Consider the following 20,484-nt stretch of genomic DNA (forward strand, 5'->3'; position numbering starts at 1 on the left):
TGGCGAAACGATAATCGACATTTGCTACGCATGATGGTGACTGTAAGATTTAGTATAATTTACTGTTTCGAAAAGTCTTTCTAAAACTTTTTCAATTCGTATTCATTCTTCGTGTCTCTTGCAATAGGACATATAGGAACCAAAGTCTCAAGGGACAGGATTGGTTTCGGGACGGGACCATGCGTTTCGTTTACATGGTATTCATTGCAAGAGAAATAGTGAAACAAGAATCGCAAAATATTTCATTCATATAAATATTTCACCTTGAATTTCAAGCAATAAATTGCATTGTTTGACTTTTGAAATAATTTCATTGCTTGGTCAAAAAAAATATCGTTTCAACTAATTTATTCATTTTATTCAGAAAATTACATCATTTTCCTTAAATTGTTTTAAGAAATCTGATATTTTTTTGCATTACTGACGGCTTTTCTTCCCCTGCATCGCAAATCCATCCCATGCACAGTATCTTATTACTGAATAGTCCACATTGCCTAACCCTCAGTAAACGAACACGGGGAATGCTTTCTTTGTATTCGATATTCTTATTTATTTCAGTTGAGTTTGACTCAAACAGCATAATATTATTTTAAATATCATTATGTTTAATTACATTAAACCACGTTACGTGGTAGAAAAAAAAATATTATTGTTTAGTAAAAGTAAAATTTTGTTTCCAATCATTATTTTTAAAAATTTATTTTCAAAAATTATTTTCATTATGTTTGATTTTTTATATGTAAGATTTTAATATAATTTTGTTATATTTCAAATTTTGCTCCACTGAATTGAATAATTATGTGTTATGTGATGAAAATGTAAAAAAAATATTATTTTGGAAGTTTTATTTTTTAATCTAATTTATTGTTTAAACTAATGGATATAATATTTCATAAATCAGAACATCAGTAGTTCATTAATATACATATGGTCGATATCCGTTATTGATTATTGTTATATTATTTTCGACGAATACTACTAAGTATGGCACAAGAGAAAAATGTTTGAACATTGTATATTATACATTTAAGCATAACGTAACTACGTATATCATGAGAGAGCTAATTGCTATCACTATGTCCTAGTTCGTTATTGAAATCAAACAAGTAAAGAAAAAAGATCGTCAGTGATGCGAAAATAGCAATATTAAATTTCTAAGACAAAAAATTACAGACATATAATGGAAACAGATGGAATAAAAAGGACAATTATTAAGGGAAAGGTTGATTTCAATATCGACATAAAATGAAGCGTTACAGTGCAGAACTGAAGTATCATTAAGTTGCAAGAACGTGATATAATAACTTTAGTATAACATTGCACAAAAGACCTCACACATATCGGTCATTTGTCAGTCATGATAGATGTTATTTGTACGAACTATAATTTGGTATTCGACATTGTGTAAAAGGACGCGTGTTTGCTAGACGGGTGGGCCAGATCCCGACGTGACCAGGTTACGTTAATGGTACGTTAGTAGTCATTCAGGAGAATTAGTGGTTATCCCAAGAAGTGCGAACACTGAAATTCTACAAAATCTGTCTATCTGACTTGGGTTTTTCCTGCGTTTGCCGTAAAGAACAAAAATATTGTTACGTGATCGATAATAATCCCCTCGGCAATTTTGCACAGCGAGAGAGTAGCTTCGTTTTTTCAGCACAAAGGAGTTAACAAAAGGCGAGAAAATCTCGCGACTGGAGACAGAACAGCAGGAATAAAGAAGGGCAACTAACAGAGAGAAATAAGAGGAGTAAGAAGCAGAAGTAGCAGAAGAAGAGGAAGAACAAGAATATAAGAAGAGTTGGTGGTAGTAGTAGAAGAAAAAGAAAAAGAAGAAGGCAGAGAGAGTCGTGTGTTGGGCTCGCGGTAGGAAATAAGAAAGTGGCGAATCGTTCAAACGGGCGTGCTCGCTGCTCGCGCATTGGTGCACTGTTGTGCGCGATGTGTGTACAGTCGCCATGTTGAATATCCCCACTTCCGTTCCACGTGTCGAGTACCTACACACGTGCTGGCACCGTCGCGACCACACGCCGTCTTCGGTAGGGCGAGAAATCGAGCCTCACCGGCTCCGCCATGGGGGCTGGTTGTTCCCGGCGAAAGGAGCACGGGGAGGGGATCAGGAAGGGGATGAGGCAGTGGGAGAGGGCGAGTGACTGAAAAAGTATGAGGATTTAACCCTTTGAAGCATAGTGGTAAGTGTATTTACCACCTATTTATTCTCACATTTTCATGAAATATTTTATATTTGAGGGATTCTCGTCGGGTTTTTTGCGTTTTTTGGCTTCTTATATGATACGGGAACATACATGAAAGGTGGAAAAGTATTTTGTATAAGTTGTCCACTTATTATAAATAAACAAAGTGTGAAAAATACACATTTTTACAGAAAAAAATCATTTTTCACGAACTATGAGTGAATTTTTTGCTCAAAATCAAGATTTGGGGGATTTTTGGGCCGCTGATTACGAACCTGAGGTCCAAATTCCAACATTAATTTTCCAAGATGGCGTATCATATTTGTGGCCGCCATCTTTAATCCGCCGTCTTGAATTTTGAAAATCTGATAACGGATTCGTAATCAGCGGCTCCAAAAACCCTACAATACCTACTATCACCGAAATTATCGCGACTTTTCATTTTTGCGTCCGCCATCTTGGATCCGGTATCTTGAATTTCGAAAATCTGATAACGGAATCGTCATCAGCGACTCCAGAAACCCCCGTATATAAATTTTCATGTGATTCGGATTTTCTGAAAAATACATGCCTCAAGGGTTAAGGGGTTGAGTACAATTTCAGAAAGCCAGCTATCGCAGCTTCCTCTAATAGAAGCCGATTCTGATGACGCCTTTGCGTCGTGCGGACGGGACGGTATTTATAAGGGCACAAAGCGAACCCTCCTCTTCGACCTGAATTATAACCGTAACGTATGCTGCGAGAGAAAGGTCTGCATCCCTCAGTCCATTGTATCTCACAGAAAGCGTAATTTTATAATAGAAATATCATACGTACGGAACATACAATAACAATGCTCTATTTGTTCTCTTCCTCAATGACTGTGGTTCAAAATTTTGGTCGATAAGACTATCAAAGAGAGAAAGGCTTTCTCTTTTTGCTAAAGCTCACGATCGGAGAGAATGCTTCGTAAACGATTTCTTTCTTGATCAATACGTGGATTCGTCTCCGGGTCTGGACGAGAGCTGAAGAGTAGAAAAATGAAGCAGAAGAAGAGGAGGGTACACTCTACAACGTGACAGGATTTAACGTGTGCGCGCAGCGTGCTATTAAATAAGCATGATTGGAAGTATAATGATGCAGGTCGTTAATCTCGAAGCGCCTGCATTTGTACGCGTCGTAAATGCCGCTCGATAACGTTCGGACATATGTAACGCGGAAAGTTAATCGATTATTCCCGATGAGATGGACGAGGGATTGAATGCTTCCAATTTCGCGCGATACGGCGATTTGCCGAGCGTCTCCGGGCCGTCGTATCCTTCGATACGCCGATTGAATCGTTTCAATTCTGATTAGACGCAGCGATTTAGCGCGGAATTTATCGTCGTTGATAGATTCGCCCAACTCTCTCCTGCCGCCTCGCCCCGTCGTCTCTCACGACGAGATATTTCTTCTTGCAACATATCGCAGCAGGCCGATATCGACTTGCAGTACCGGTGAACGTAGTTTGCACGTGCTACGCCATACGCCTTTAATAATAGTGTTGCGGCAACGCAATGGTAAGAAGTAAAAGGCAAAAGTAAAGACTCTTTTAACATTTGAACTTCAACGACACGAATATGTCACCAGTCAGAGGTCTGCAAAGTTTTTATACCACTGACACTTCTGGCTGACGTCGCACTTGTAACAGTTGACGTCGAGTCAACTTTTGCGACCATCATCTCGGCGAACGTTATGTCGATTTGCAGCTGACACTATGATAGATGTAGAAGGACCTTTGTAATAAAGAATGAAAAAGAAAAATGGTTTAAGAAAAAAAGAAAGAATTCTAAAGAATCATCAGAATGAACAGAAGCCCATTACCGCCCAGTAAGTGGACTGAAATCAAGAAATGGATTTTGGAGTCTGAATTGGTATTCAGAAACGACTTTGTATGAAAGCTAGAAAGAGAATTCCCAGACCTTCAGTCGCTCCAGATTGTGTCAAATATCGATCATCATTGAGCAGATGAATTTGCGCAATTATAGTCACAAACCCGTGAAAAATACATTCATCACCTCATCGCTTACTGACAAGCTGAACAATAGTCAAGGTGGAGAGGACACTATTCACTGCTACACACGCTTTAACGAAAACGGTTTTTCTAACGGCAGGTTCTGACGAGCTCGTTTAAATGAGATCAAAACACACAAAGGATGTGTGTTTGTCCGGGAAGATTTATTGAATTAGCGGATTAAAAATTTTAATGCTTCAGATAGGTTTCGACATAGTAGGTAGTTTATTTGGAAACATGCGAATTATTTCGCATTGTCATCGGCGATATAGACAGACACATGTTTTCGTTCTTTTTATGGATTTTTTTATGGCCTTGCCTTTGGAGAATATCTACGGTTACAAGGGAACCTTCCTACGATCTCGAATGAGTTTGGATACGAGTAAGGATACGACGCAACGTCTCTGTCCTACCGCGTCTCGTTCTTCCAGTAGAAGTGGACGGGGGTGGAGTGATGGGGAGGGCCGAGGCGGGGAAACGACGGGACGCGGGTGGGAGAGAGAGCCCAGACATATTAATTAAACGACTCATTTTCATCGCACGACAAAAACGTGAGTTTAACGCCCATCGTCGACTAATGCGTCGCCCCATTGCAACTCCTACGTACCTTGAGGAACCGCGGTAGTCGCGCTTGATGTTCGGCTCCGATGCTGATCGCGAGCACGGTGCAACGGCCAATCGGATGCGAGTTGTGCACGCCTAGGCAGCACGAACCGTGCCGAGAAACGCCCATCTGCGCTCGATTTTCACGATCCCCCTCTCATATACGCTCCGACGAGTCGCGGGTAGGGGTGCTGCGCGCTCACACTGGATCTGGGATCGGGGAAGCCCCCACCACGTCTCGGTGAGCGACTCGTTTAGTCTGTAATTTGCTCAAACACTAGTAAGCTCTCGCGCCAGAAACATCCGTCAGAGCTTGTGCTCGGTGCTCGCTCTCGCCCGCGAGAGCTGAATTCCACGGAAACGCGCGACGTGTCCGCTCCATTTGACGCTCGCTGTCACGAATTACGGAAAAGTCGCTGCTGTCTCTCTCTCTCTCTCTCTTTCTCTCTCTCTCTCTCTCTCTCTCTTTCCTTCTCTCTCTCTCTCTCTCTCTTTCTCTCTCCTTCTCTCTCTTTCTCTCCTTCTCTCTCTTTCTCTCCTTTTCTCTTTCTCTCTCTCTCTCTCTCTCTCTCTCTCTCTCTCTCTCTCTCCGTGTTTCTCTTCTCTTTCTCTCATTCTTACTCGTTTTCCGCGCGCCCAAGTCAATAGCGCGCTCGCGACCAGGTCGATGGAGTGTCGGGCGTGACCTACGAGTGAGTGTCGTGAACCTTGGAGCCAGTGCGTAGGCGTTCGTGACGTCAGTTGGTGAAGCAACGGGACGTGTTTGGACGCGGACTAGGAGCCGTGCGTTGTTTTTGGCACGGTGATTACTATTGGCCGGTTGCAATATCACGGATAGCGGTTCCAGTGATGCGTGAACACGGTGCTGGGACCTGGGATTAGTGAGAGTGACTGTTGGAATTGCCGCTAATACCAACCTGAGCAATTGAAGCGAGCGGTCCTGTCGGAGTAGGTTAAATGGTCCAACAACGGTGTCGAAAGTAGTACCTTTGGAGGGTTCTCGGCAAAAACATTTCTAGACTGTGAGAAACAACCCCGAGGACTTCGCTGTTAAGGAAGACAGGTATCGTCGGTATAGTGAGTGCTTCAGTAAGTGACAGTGATAAGAATAATACGACAGTGTCGGATTGGAAGGACGCCTAGAAGCGCGCGTCGGGTCTGTGAAGGGCGGGCCTTACAAAGATGTGGCGATCCTAATCCCGGAAGAGGACGTTGCTCGCTAGTCCAGACGAAGTGGATTGTTCAATCGCGAAGCGTACGATAATCGTACGATGATGCCGCTCGCGCCGACGCCAATCGTCCCGGTGCCATCCAAGCCGAAGATCGGCTTTAGCATCGACTCGATAGTCGGTGGTGGCGGGCAGGGTCGCGAGGACCGGCTGGATCGGCTGGAGCGCGTCGAGATCGAGCGCGACGATGGCAGCCCGATGGAGGTAGTCGAGGACTCGTCGTCGCCACGGGCACGCCGAGTCGCCGCGAGATCACCTGGTACTCATTCCGAGGGTTCCGACAGGCCCATCTCCCGGAGTTCCTCCGTCGAGTCTTACCCGAACTCGCGGCGGACACCGTCGCATGCCAGTAGCGCCGGCGGCGGCCATCATCACCACGGCAATCACCACGGTCACCACCACCCGCACCACCATCATCACCTGTCGACGGCCGCGCACCTGGACTTTGGTCGTACGACCGTGCACAGCCACAGCGGCGGCTCCACACCCAACAACAGCCCCAGTCCGCCACACAGGATATCGCACGGCGACTCGCCGATCAGCTCGCACCCCCAGCCACCCCCCGGAGTGGTCAGACCCAGCCCGAACTACATCGCGCCACCGTCTAGTATGGCAGCAGTGGCGGCAGCCGAGCAGCTCAAATCCCTCTACGGTTTGCCCAGCCACGGTCCAGCCGGTCCGCAGACAGGTCAAAACGAGTATCACTCGCAGCATTTGGCCTTGGCTGCGAATCTGGCCGCGGCTCAGGCCAATTTCCAAGCGGCGAATCTCGCAGTCGCGCTCCAGGCGCACCAAGGCACCGCGCCGCACGGACCTCCTCACGGCCATTATCCGCACGGAGGCACTCCGGCTGGACCCCACCCACCGCCGCATCCGCACCAGACGCCCAGAGACAGTTACCCCCTGTATCCCTGGTTGCTGTCCAGGCACGGCAGAATCTTCCCGCATAGATTCGGAGGTATGCGGAAATGTGAATGGTGCGAGTCGCATGTTCCAATGATGTCGTCCTTTCAGCTACTATACCGTCCCTATACTATGGCATACTAATACAATGGCATTCCGTTAAACGGTCGTTTACGACCCAAGTGCCGCTATAATGGTTCTCGATAGGGACAGTTTTTCAAATAGCAAAGTAGAACACTGTCCTCCCACGCAAAACATGTCTCAAAAACGTTCTATTTCTTTTACACACCGTTTAGAGGTATTTAGAACGATTTTTGGGCACGTGCGTTGCGTGGGACGATATCGACGTGTCTCACTAATTTATGTATAAAGCATAATCAAATGAGCGTAATGAGTTAAGTCGATAAAGAAGCAATGCAATGCAATGCAATGCAATGCAATGCAATGCAATGCAATGTGCTGGCAAATGTATGCGTCATTTATTGATTACGCTTATTTACCGCGTATCGATGACTCAAGTATTGAAGATTAATTAGCGGAATTTGGTGTGATGATGTTAATTGATCGTCCGAAACACTATCACAACACTTTTCTTGGACAACTTACATTGAGAGTCACGTGCACATCAGTGTACTTGAGTAGCTTGATTGTTGCCAAACAAGGCAGTCTGTGCTGATTTGTTTCGATGTCTTTCTGCAACTTGTACTTGTATGTTTGTTATCAGTCTATTACCTTTTAATAACTTAGCCACGATGAATTACACGGTGTGTGAAGTAACAGAAGCTGGACGCGCTGCTATTATGCATTGCGCGTTCAGCGGCAAAGCTGCGCACGGCTCTCTTTGGGGTTCCGCGTCCGGCTCAGGTATGACGCAAGGGTTTGACTTAACGAGTATTCGTTCAGCCGCTCGGATTTTCGTCGAACATTCGGAGCTCAGGTATTCGTGTTGGGCGCGGGCCTAGGGATATTTGGGGTCAATTGCAACAATCCACCGGACACTTGAAACTACACTATTTATCAGATATGGTTTTTTTCCCAAAAAGGAGTGGAACTCATGTTGATCTTCGTGAAACAGTCTTATACGATATCGTCAGAGTAGACGCCAAGGGTTTTAGGCATTGTAAACATTGTGGACGGTAGAAACGGAAGAATCGAGATACAAATTAAGCAGGGACTGTCGAGAGAAAGCCGACACGGGAATAGACAGGATGCGATAAGGTGTAGCAGTCATAAAAACTACGCGTTTTAGCAGGTTCGTAGAAACTGCCGCAATATATATGACTTGCTGATTGAATTCAGGTGCGCGGATTTGCGAGATTATCCATATGGGATCATAAGAGTGTTAGTACAATAGGCATTTGCACATCACGCGTTGCAGCTTTCCGACAGTCACTAGTCATTAACCGTTGCCAACCTGTACTTACAATATTCAGTATCCTCTTAAACCTTCCTAACCCGATTTTCCTGCTTCTAAAAAGGTGACCACAAGAAGGAAACGTCAAACCTCGATTATGGGATTGTGGGATATAATCATGCAGTGCGATAAAGCAACAGTCCAATTTAAGTTTACAAATATTTTTTTATTTATAAGCACAATACGTGCACTCTGCGGCATAAAAAATTGATAAGTGCTGTAAACAGACTGTTTATTGACAAGATTATCTCTTTCAAGTCATAACGATACGCGACGGTGGGTAAACTGAATCCAATTTTCGAAGGTCAAATACGAAATTACTTCAAAACTACACGACGTAACAGAGAATTAATGGACGACGTGGCGGGCCTTATGAATCCAATGATTTATACAACGTTGATTAAAAACGGCCACTTTATCTTTCTACTGACTTCTATATCAATATTTAGTCCCCAAACGCAGTTTCATGCTTCCGTCCCTCGGAGATATGTCAAAGAATGCGGACGTTTTTCTCCAACGTTATCGGGCTTTACGACTCTCGAGTACTGTCGTCGTCAAAGTCGCATGATTCAAGCCGATGATCGGCGCGATCGGGGAAGCGCGATTGCGTACTCAATTTATGATAATCATATCACTTATCATTCGGCGCACACGCTCCCGCTCATCGTTGCGTTACGCAAGTCTTTCGTAATTAGCATTTTGTAACGTTGTTGTCCTAGAGCGGCGGTTTCTTATCGTCCGCTAAGTCACACCGGGCAAAACAAATGTCGTAGTTTTTCTCCGCGTCTCTTGCGCGTCATAATTAATTTATTTTGATACGTTGATAACGCGTCAGTCCAATTATCCGCACTTATCGCTGTTCGTACTATTAACAGGAAACACAGAAGAAATATCGTCGCATTCCCAAGAGTGTTCGTTCCTTCCCTCCTCCTCCCTCCTCTCTCGCTCTTTCTCTTTCTCTCGCTCTTTCTCCTTCTATCTCTCTTTCTCGTTCTCTCGCTCTCCTCGCAGGCATCTCGATCGACTCCCCGCGGTTCGATCGTAGGTTTAGCGTGCGGCCGAAGCACGCGCGCGTGCACAAGTTTGTATGATGGATGACGCCTCTTATCGGTTACGCCGAGATAACGATTTCTGCCATTCGAGATGTATTATTGAACAATCTGAAATACACCCCGGAGACACGTTTAGCGTTTATGACGCGAGCGGAAACGACGACGGCGACGACGACGACGATTACGGCGACGGGCACGTAGCTGAGAGATTAATTTAGGTAGTGCGGAAGGTTCGACGGTCCGATCATTCGTATCGTAATCGACGTCTTATCTTCTTCTTTTACATTCCATCATGCCTCATCCGGCGATTAGCGGTATTAGGCAGTGGTATTTGTTGATGACGGATAACTCAGTCGGCGATTGTGAGCGCGAGATTAATCTTGGAATTGCAATTATTACATACTACGATACGGACGTTTACTTGGAAAAAGTAAGGGCGGTATTCATGCAGTCGGATCTTATACTTATGATCGCGTCCTTTCAGTTTATCTGAGATGCCGTACGAACCGTTTTGTTGGTTTGAAATATAACTGTGAAAAAAGAAAAGGCGGTATCGCATCGCGGATTGCCAGTTTCGCAGTAGAGCTGTTATTGATTTTAAATGCGGCTGTTTTTGTTCAGAGTGCACTTTGTGAACAATAATAAAGATGCCAATGCCGGCGCACGCGACCTTACACCCTCTGGACATTCTTACTGTTTTTAAATAAGGATATTTGAACTTATAACATACGATGCATAAATTGAACATTTATACATTTACTTCATGCTGAAAATTGAAATATTCATATTTAAAGGTGCAAACAATAAGAATGTCCAGAGTCAGACAGATTTCTCTTTTACCTCGCGGATTGATGTCTCTTTGCGCGACCGTAAGTTAGACTCGCGTATAATCGATCGTGAAAACTTACCGTCTCCTCTCCCCTCCCCCCTCCGATTCGCTTCGATCGTCAATTAGTGGCGTACGGGCTGCGCCGGCAAGTTCGTCGAACCTCTTCCGTGGAATTTTCGAACACCGCCGGCAGCAGGATCGTCCGTCTCGCGGACTTTCTGCAAACCTGCGAGCTTAATCGGCCGGCAATCAGGCAACGCAGGCCTCGTTTAGAGTTACTTACGAGGTCGGCCAGGCCCACGAGGGGCGGGCATGCGGAGAGAAGATAGAGCATCCCCGGCAGGTAGAGAAGACAATTATCATAAATTTACCGCAATCGGCACGTATGCGGGATGAGGCGTGCCACCCGGTAGAGAAATATACCAAGAGACGTCGCGAAACTAGTTTCGCCTGAAAGAAGATCCAACAACGACCGCCATATTAGTCCCCGGCGTGTTTTTTCTGCTCTCGAGTGTTTTTTTCTCTTTCTCCCTTTCCGCAGACTTTTTTTTCTGTAGCAACAACTCGCGACAGTGTTGATCTGTGCTTTAAAGAATGCACGATAACGCGAGCGATACTCGGAGATTTCAGCGTCTACGATTTCCCAGCAATCCTTTGATATATCTCTGAGTTCTTTAGTTCTGTGACACAATAAAGTTCTCTCGGAAAGACTGGATGCGAATGTTTATTTTATTACGCGCAGAAAATTGCACGCTCGAAGTGGTTTTCTCTCGCAAATACACAGAGAAGAAGTTTTCTTGGTAGTATCTAATATACTTTGATTATTTTTTATTATTTTTATCAACAAGGTCTGCGTAAAGTGTCTTACAAGATTTGGTCCAATTTTTTATAAAGATAGACTTTTTTTGTCGCAGTAAGTACGATGTTGCGATATTTTCCACAGACGTGAGAGAAAAAGTTTATAATAACGTTTTATATTTTACAAACCTTATCAGTTTAAATTGGTTTAAATGAAACAATATAATATTAAAACGATATAATACAGAGCATCACATTTTTATTTTACTATAATTAATTTTTTTGTCGCTTTGTTGGAAGAAAATCGTGTTCGTTAATTTCAAACATAAGTTCACTTGAATCATCTCACTAAATTTCCTTTTGAATTAAAAAAAATTTTTTGAATGCAAATAAATCTTTCTTCATGTGAAAAGTCAACGATATTATCGAAAACGTTGCATATTCATCTGTCCCGTGAATTTCGCGTCTCTGCTTTTCGCCGAAGGAATTGCAAGAAACTTTATTCCTACAATGTTCTTAATAAACGACTTTATCAACGGCATCTTTTCAGATAAATTTCTCGCAAAGGAATACAAGAAATAAATAAACAAACACGCAGTTAAAGGTCCCCTTCGTGCTTTCCATTCTGAACGAGTCCTTCATTCAAGCCTCCGCGCGAAATCGTAGATATTCGCGGTGATAAATGACTTTTTAAATAACGATCGCTCGAGCGAGTCGAGGCGATTATCCGCGCTGAAGTGTCAGGCTTAAGATAACGCGCAGTCGAGAGACAGAGAGACGAACTGCGGCAGGGCGTGAGATATAACCGCGAATATCTTCCACGTTGGGAATTGCGCGAGATCTCGTGCACCGATCGCGTTTCAAAGTAATAAAAGCATAGTGGGCAAGGGAGACAGAGAAGGGAGAAAAGAGTAGAATAGAGAGAAAGAGAGACGGTCTGTGCGATGCAGCCGATCAGAGCTTCAGTCACGTAGAAGGGGCAGCCGCTTATCTAGCAATTAGTCGGTATCGGTAATTACTGTTGAGAAGAACGAGTGATCCCTCCTCTTCCCTCGATGCGTCTCGTAGCAGTACGTACACGCGCGCGCATGTGTGTGTATGCGCGCGCCGGTACACGTACGCGAAGCAGTTTCGATAAGCGCTTTGATTATTTTCTCTAGCCTATTTCACCTCGGTTCTGCCTGCCAGGCTCCTTAAAGGCTCTTAATGGCGTAAGAGAGAACTTCCTCCCGCCTGAGTTTCCTCCATCTATCGGTGCGCCACGTTTGACGGACGTTAGCGCGCGGGTTAATTGCTCGAGACACTTTTGCCGCCTCGCTTTTGCGCTCTCTCTCTCTCTCTCTCTCTCTCTCTCTCTCTCTCTCTCTCTCTCTCTCTCTCTCTCTCTCTCTCTCTCTCTCTCTCTCTCTCTCTCTCGCACTCTCTGCAGCAGCTCTTGGAACTGTGCGTTACCGATACCGCGACTATCGCGAGCCTCACCAGCCGATTCTTTTATCATCTCGCGTTCGCGAAGCAAAGTGCGAAACCCGCGGAGGTGAAACCCGCTCTCGCGGGAGGAGATTTCTAACGATCCGCTCGAACGAACATTGAAACGAACGGACGTTTAGGCCTCGACTAGATCGAAGTATTATCGTAATTTCGCGGTATTATCGTGTGTAGTAGGATATTTATCGCGAGCGATAATTTCGAGATTGAGCCTTTTTTCCGACGTGTTGACGGACCGAGCCGCGGGGCTCGGATGGCATTTGAGAGAAAGGAGAAGGGGCGATAAATTAAAATGTTTATCGCCAACTTCCACGTGTGTACGTGTACGTGTTTTGAAGTTTCCTTCGTATCGGGAAGAATTAGTATCTGCCACAAGCGCGGGAGCAATTCTTCTCTTCTTCGACTGAAAGACACGTAACACCGCGAGGCGGTTGTTGGTTGCATCGCGCGCGTCCGATTTACATCTCGGCTTTATCCCATGCCGGTGGCAAAATTGCGCCGGGGAGCATATTTGCGTTATCGACGCCGCCGGCGGGGATATTACCGTTGCAATTACATCCGAGATCCTTCGGATAGCAGGTAGCCTCTCTCATCCTTGAGAGGAGTCTAATCGTCGACAATGCGAAGACAATACTGTGTATTTATCGGCTCGGTGCCAGCGCGATGCGTGATTGCGAGTCCACTTGATAACGCTCGCGCCGGGTATCGCCGCTTGGCAAAAACGCTCTCACGTGCGCCTGCGCGCCGCGTCCTCGCCGTCTTAATGACGATCTCCCGTAGAGAGATTCTGCAAATGCGATTTGTTGCTTGCCTCACTTGTACACGCGTTCTAATCTGTATCGTGGCCCCGACACGCTCCGATTCGATCCGGCTCGCTCACACCTGCGTCTTTAATCATAGTTCACCTATCCGAATTGCTCGACGTTCCTGGCAAAAATAACCGGATCCGCCCGATTGTGCAAGAGGAAAATTTTATAGCGGTAATTAGCATCAAGACGCGGTAAAAAGTAACAGCAGTCTCTTCGGACCGACGTTCCGCCTCAATTTTTCTTGCTCTTTCGTTTTATAAATGCTACCTGTATCTTGAAATCTGACGTCTATAATTATAGTAATGACCGTGATGTGGTCGCGCGCATGAATCCCGAGAGTGACGGATAAAGGCTTTTTCTCGTCGGCATATAAAATAAAAATCGCGTACTCTTGTTAGATGAATTGCTTTATCGTATGTCGGACATCCGAGGTAACGAAAGACCGAGTCTACTTCGTTCTCTCTGAAAACGGCGCTCGCGGAGTCTCTTTGCTTACAAACATCGCCCGAATCCGGCGACGAGCTCCGTAAATGCACTCACACGCTCGAATTTTATTACAGCTGAATAACTGAGAGAAATGGGCACATTGCGACATGTTTTCTTTCATTTGGAAGCTCCCGGTAAACAGAGTCTCTCTCAATCGTTTGAAACAAACAAGTTTTTAGCCGTTCCAACCGAAATATTCGCTATGTTCCGCGATATGTTCGAGATAAGTGTATTGCCTACAATGATTCTCGGCACAATTTGCTCCCTATTCATTTTCAAGGAACGCAAGCAGATAGGGAAACGATTATTCAGGCTACGTGTTTCTTGGCAGGATAAACCCTGCTGGAATCCAAGAGAACTCTTGCATGAAAGGGAGCCGCGATATTCCTCACCGCGCGCGTGTGTGTTACGACTTGAACTCTAGCTTCTTCAACAACTTGATTGGACATTGAAGCAGAAAATACTCGTAGACTCTTATTTCTTCCACTCGACATCCGAGGACTGTTTATGCATTCCGGCGGCGTTCCGATGAATCGGAGAAACAAGAACGGCCAGGCGGGAGAGGCGGGTTTAATGATGATATTATCGTCGGCTTCGATCCCTGCGGCCGAAGGAAAGAAGTAGCGGCGTTTCCCTCGTCGCTGCTGGAATGAAAGAAACGGAGACGCACCTCTCAGGCGGTTTTCTTTCCATCGGTCGCGCGTTCTCCCGGAGCCCCTCGCTTTTTCGCGCGAATCGTTACTTCTCGATTCGCGCGCGCGCGCGCGTTTCCAGCCCTTTCACCGGCGCTGCTAATCGCCGCTAATGGCAAATTGCGCTCGCCGGCTTTTCTCGTGTGTCCGCTTTTGAAAATTCGACGGCAGGACGTCCTAACGACCGTTCCCGCGGCGGAGAATGACCACCGCGAGCGCGACTCTAATTGCCTGTAATGAACGGCCGTCGGTACGGCCGGGAATCGGCCGGGAAATACGCAGAGATTGTGGATACACGGCCGGCGCCGGCGACGACGGTCTGCGTGCGGCCGTATTCCACAGAATACCCGCACTCGCACTCGCGGCAACGCCAATAACGCTTACGGAAAATTGATATTAGCCGGCAGAGCGAGAGAGGAAGAGAGAAGAACGTTCGCGGTCGTTCCGTGTTCGATCTCGCGCTTATTAAGTATCCCGCGGTTTTTTCCTTTCTTTTCTTTTTATCCCTTACTTTTCTCTCCTTTTCTCCTTCTCCGGCTTCTCCTTGCTCAGCGAGGGACGCGGGGCCGGGTACGCAGGTAATACGCGCGAAAAGAGGAAAGTCGTTGCGGTAATGGGGAAACGTTCGCGGAAAGGATCGATGCGTGTGTATCTGGGGCTGTTATTATGGTTAACAGTGTTGTGCAATTTCGTTGCCGTGCAAACGCGGGTAATTGAAACTACACGGGGGTATTAATGCGCCGGGGGAACGGTAATTGAATGAATATGATCGGAGACCTCTCGGACGCGCGAGAACGCGTCTCGCGAGTCCGTCTTTGCGCGGCGCCGCGCGAGATATCGACGATATCGCGCGTGCTCGCGCGATTAACGTTGTATCAGATGACATAATAAGCCGCACTTTCGAGTCGCTCCTCCACACTCGCTTCGCAATTGAGTTTCTCCTCCTTCTTGTCCGACTGATTCAGAGTAAAAATGCCGGGACGCGCATCGCGCTCTCGACATCCTCATTGTTTTGGCCTTTGGAGATTCGAATGTTTGTACTTTCAACGTGGAAAGTACGTGTACATACATTGTGAATATGTCGCGTGTGTATTCTCCTTCTTTGTGCTGAAAGTTGAAATAGTCGAACCCAAAGGCCAAAACAAGAATATTCAGAGTTAAAAATACATGTCCGATGATATGGCGGTGTTTTTACCTTACCTCGTATCGTATACGACAGATGGAATCCAGTGTGGAAGAAGATGGATGCACAGGCATTAAAGAAAAGTTAAATCTCTTGTAGATTTATGATGAACGTGTTTCCGGTCTTTTTTGAGACATCACGGAAAACAGTTACGGTCATTCTTTCTCTCTCTCTCTCTCTCTCTCTCTCTCTCTCTCTCTCTTTATAGCACGTTCGCTCTTGTTTCCCTCGATACCTGCGATATATTGAATGCGCGTGTTTGTTTACCTGCAAAATTTATGGGCGGGCACAATAGTGTCTTAATCATCACCATAAAAATGTTATTTATAACCAGAGTAGCAAATAGCTGACACGTTTCCTGTTCCCAGTAATGCAGTGCACGGGACTTAGGTTTTCATTGTACGTTTTTGTGAGTCCTAATGGATTTCCGTCAAGGACCGAACACCTCGGATCCGATCTCGTTCGGAAATTTGGCCTGAACCGCATTTCTGTTGACTTCATTTCTTTTTAACTACCGACTCTTCTCTCGGCAACGACACGACACAATGTGCCGGCCGCCAAATACTCCGCCGATCGTAAAGTATCGCGATGACAAGTCGATGACAGTGCACTCGGTCGATCGTATAATCGCGAATGACGGGCGAATGCCTCGATTAGGAATGAATATATTTCAACCGAACGGCTATTTTTAACGTTTGCATGTCGAGCATTTTAATATATCCCCGCCATATACGTAGCAGTCGTCTCGCGCTCGCGCTGAAACGCTCGTCGCCGGTTTTACATACCGGACGGAAAATATGCAAACAGAATGAACGCGTAGGTGATCCGGCCTCCTGCGCATTGCGTATCTCTCAATGAGATTGCACGAGTGCGTAAATAAATCGTCGACCGGTCGCGGTGATTGCGTGCCCCGCGGCTACCGCGGGGTATCCGCGCTCTCTTATATTGTATCGACGCAAAGCGCATTATTTCAGCGCGAACCTCGCGCAAATAAGCGGCTGTGGACCGCCGTCTGGAAACCAGTGCAGTCAGTTTAACCCGGGTGTTTTTATATTAGGATAGCTAACCCACGGGAACTACTCTCGGGCCGCACGGCCTCGCGAACATTCGGAAGAATATTAGCAAAGCATTTTGCGTGGCACCAGAATTTTTTTTATTAAGATTTCTTTTTATTAAGAATTTTTCTTTTTATTAAGATATCAAGACGAGAACAGACTTTGCTGGATATTCAGAGTTATGTTCTAATATAAACATTTATATTCTGCTAATTCACGAGGAACTATTCTCGGCCGTTCGACCTCGCGATCATTCAAGTATTAGTCAGGAAATTTGCGTGGTATCAGAATTATTTTATTAAGATACCAGAACAGGCGAGAACAGAAAGTGTGAGAGAGAGAGAGAGAGAGAGAGAGAGAGAGAGAGAGAGAGAGAGAGAGAGAGAGAAGACTTTGCTAGATATTCTATTCGGAATTATATTTTAATATAAACATTTATATTCCGCTAACTCACGGAAACTACTTTCGGTCGCTCGAACTCGCAAACATTCGGAAGAATATTGATGAAGAAATTTGTGTAATATCGAATTCTTCTTATTAAGACATCAAGGCGAGAGCAGAAAGCGAAGACTTTGCTGCATATTTTATTTAGACATATATTCTAACATTTATATCGATACGAATACTTACATTGTATCTATAATTTGACATATTTATGTCATGTTTTTATTCCGACGTAAACATTCATGTTCTGATATAAATATTTAAATTGCATTATAAATTTATATATTCTAATATAAACATTATTTATATATTCTGATATAAACATTTATAATCTGACATTATATAAAATAATTAATTAAATATTTATATTATATCTACATTTTGATACAAAAACCAAGTATTTGGTAAAGTCCCTACTTTTTGTTGATACTTTAATAATTTTGCGTATAAAACGTGTCCAAAATCGAACAATTTGCAAATAAATATTCTTCCAGAGAAGTTTCTCGACAATGATATTCTGGAAATATCAAAACAAATCTATTTTAAATGATTTTATACAAATTATTTTATACAAATTTATTTGTATAATCATATTGCTAATTGCGGTCGAGCTCTCTCGAAGCTTTATCACAGTGATTTCAATAATGAGGTACTATAAACAGCTAGACAATAGGCCGTACATTTACTGCCTGTTTGGTTCCCATCACCATCCGATCAATTCGCAGCTAATCATCGCTTGTGTGCCGCATCTAATTAGCGATCTTATAAATAAACCTGAAATCAGCAGTTCAGATCAGACGAACGAATCTTTATCAGTCACACTCGTCATAGCGGCTACTCGATTTCTTTTATCTCAAAGTCTGTTTGTCTCAGTCATACGTTCGCGAAGAAAATTTGGATCATCTTCTCTTCCGTTTATCTTTTGTTTTATTTCGACCGGACTTGAATTATTAAATCTGGCTTTTTTCGTCTTCAGTTAAATCAATCTGAGACAGAAGATTTGAGAAATTAATAGGAAGGAAAAGTAACATTTAACCGAGAATACTTGTACCTTCGACCAGGCAGGTACTCAAATAGCCGTACAATTTGAGAAATACCGGGCTCTCTGAGCAGGCAAATAATGTGAGAAGGATATCCGGTTACCTAGAATTGGAACGATCTCTAATTGAAAACATGCACAGACCGTTCGATCCTGTTGCGTTTTCTTCAAATGCAACGGACATCCCTCCAGTGACGCGCGATTAACACAAGCCCAGCGACTACAAGATTACTACAAGATCCGCAAAAATCCGCGACGCCGAGCCAACGCGGCGTAATAACACGTGTCGCGTTGGTGTACATTTTTAATTGCAGACAGTGCACATAGAGTCGCGCCGCTGCCGAGAGAGCCGGCAAATCTTTTACTCGTTTGTGGAACAGCTCCGATTATTTTTATTCGCGGCTGCCGGCTTAATTGCACATTTCCACGAGCCGGCGGACTAATGTCTGCGACAGGCGAGCCTAAGTGGCTGAGCGTTAAATAATAACAGATTTCTGCGAGTCGGGCGCCGATCTACCGCGTGATTTCCGCCGCCGCGGACACGGCGGCGAGGAGCGGCCCGCTCGCGTTGTAACAGCCGTTTCCGCTAACGATCCTTAACCAACGGTTAGCTCTCCGCTAAGAAACACGATACTATTGTCAACGACCAGCCCGGCCCAGCTCGGCTCGGCTCGGCTCGGCTCGGCTCGCGCGAATCGCGTGCGCTAATTTCGCGCCCCTCGCGCGAGCTCGAGAAATCGCCGATATCCGCTATCGCGACAGCTCTCGGGGCGAACGTTCGCGCTTTCACACTCACGCTCGCACTCGCACGCACCATCGGCCGCGTAATTAAACGGTAATTACTCATTTAACGTGGACGACGCCGCTTATCGCTGAAGTGCGCGCCGGGCCGAACCGACCAGTTCGCCGTGAGATCTTCCGATTTTCCGTCTCAGCTCCTCGTCGGGAAACGCTCGAGAGCTCGTCGGCCCGCCGAGCCGAGGGCGAATTCGCGGCCTTCGAGTCGCGCTCATACTTGTCCTCGGCCGACAATGACATACGACTTCGTCGCGGTCGAAAATAGAACGTCGAAGCGGCCGATACCTCGGCGAGTTAGTGCGACGAGGAGCGGGAAGAAAGGAGGAGGGAAAAGAAATCGCGCAGGGTCGGTTGAATTGATAATAATTGGCGACATATGCGATTAATCGCGGACTCGCGTCACTACATCGCATGTACGTACGTGTGTGTGTGTGTGTGTGTGTGTGTGCGCGCGCGCGCGGAGTAGCGGGGACGGAAGATGTTGCTTGAATTACACCGTGTAGATATACCGTAATTTACGCTTGTTGTTGCATTGATATCCAGGAAGTTATGAGCGCCATTTACATTTCAAATGGGGATCGCCTACGCGTTTACGGCGCCGGTTTAGAGGCACGAGTGTGTCCACATTATTGCGCCGATATCTGCGTAATCGCGCGCGGTCCATATATCGCTGAGCTCTCGCGGTTTGTTTTATGCGGCTACACGACAGTTCGTAAAACCCCTCGTGAATATGGAGCTGCCACGGCAGCACGGGCGGCTATTTCGGTTTGACACGTATGTAAATATCGCTGCCGGTGCGATTATCGTCTCCTTCCTTTTCTTTCCTCGTCCGAGCGCGCTTACGCGCTCGCGTCTCGCGCGAAAATGGCGCGCCGGAAGCTCGCAGAAGGCGACGCCACCGCCGCCTCCCCGGCCGCGGCTCGATACTTTCGTGCTTGCCCCTTTCTCGCCCTTTTCCTCCCTTTCCTTTTTCTATTTTCTTTCCTAGCGTAATAATTACATCATGAACGTCTTTATCGCGGCCGGCTGCGTAAGCGCGCTGCCCGTCGTTGAATATTCCCGTCGCTTCGTGCGGGGGAATGGCGCGCGCTAAAAATATACCGGTTATCACGTGCGTAATCAATTAAAACGCATAAACGAGGAAAATTTCGAGTCCTCGTTTCTTTTTTCTCCTCCCTTCTGTCCCCCCCCCCTCTCTCTCTCTCTCTTTTTCTCTTTCTTCTTTCTCTGTTTATTTATTTCGATTTCACGAGGAATTCGCTCCGTGTACGAACGAGACGTTGTCGTGTCGCCACGACGAGCGTATCATTATTATATCAATTCGCGAGCGCGCGCATATTGGCGCTAATAATCGCCATTAGGCGAATTCGATTATGCTTTAAATAGTAGTCGCTCTCTCGTAAAACCGGTCGCGCTGTTTGCATCGAGGCGGACTTTA

At 45.7% G+C, this 20,484-nt stretch overlaps 1 protein-coding gene across 1 annotated transcript in view; it reads left to right on the top strand.

Annotated features, from left to right (window-relative positions):
• Positions 1-5,426: 5,426 nt before the first annotated feature.
• LOC105185047 (homeotic protein empty spiracles) overlaps positions 5,427-20,484 on the top strand; it is a 56,392-nt gene continuing 41,334 nt past the window's right edge. Inside the window, exon 1 of the mRNA XM_011144266.3 lies at positions 5,427-7,017. Coding sequence (XP_011142568.2) covers positions 6,102-7,017 — 916 coding nt within the window. The 5' untranslated portion in view covers positions 5,427-6,101. The remainder of the gene's footprint in view (positions 7,018-20,484) is intronic.

Source organism: Harpegnathos saltator, unplaced genomic scaffold (assembly GCF_003227715.2).
Source record: "Harpegnathos saltator strain DR-91 unplaced genomic scaffold, Hsal_v8.6 scaffold265, whole genome shotgun sequence".
NCBI classification, from domain to species: domain Eukaryota; kingdom Metazoa; phylum Arthropoda; class Insecta; order Hymenoptera; family Formicidae; genus Harpegnathos; species Harpegnathos saltator.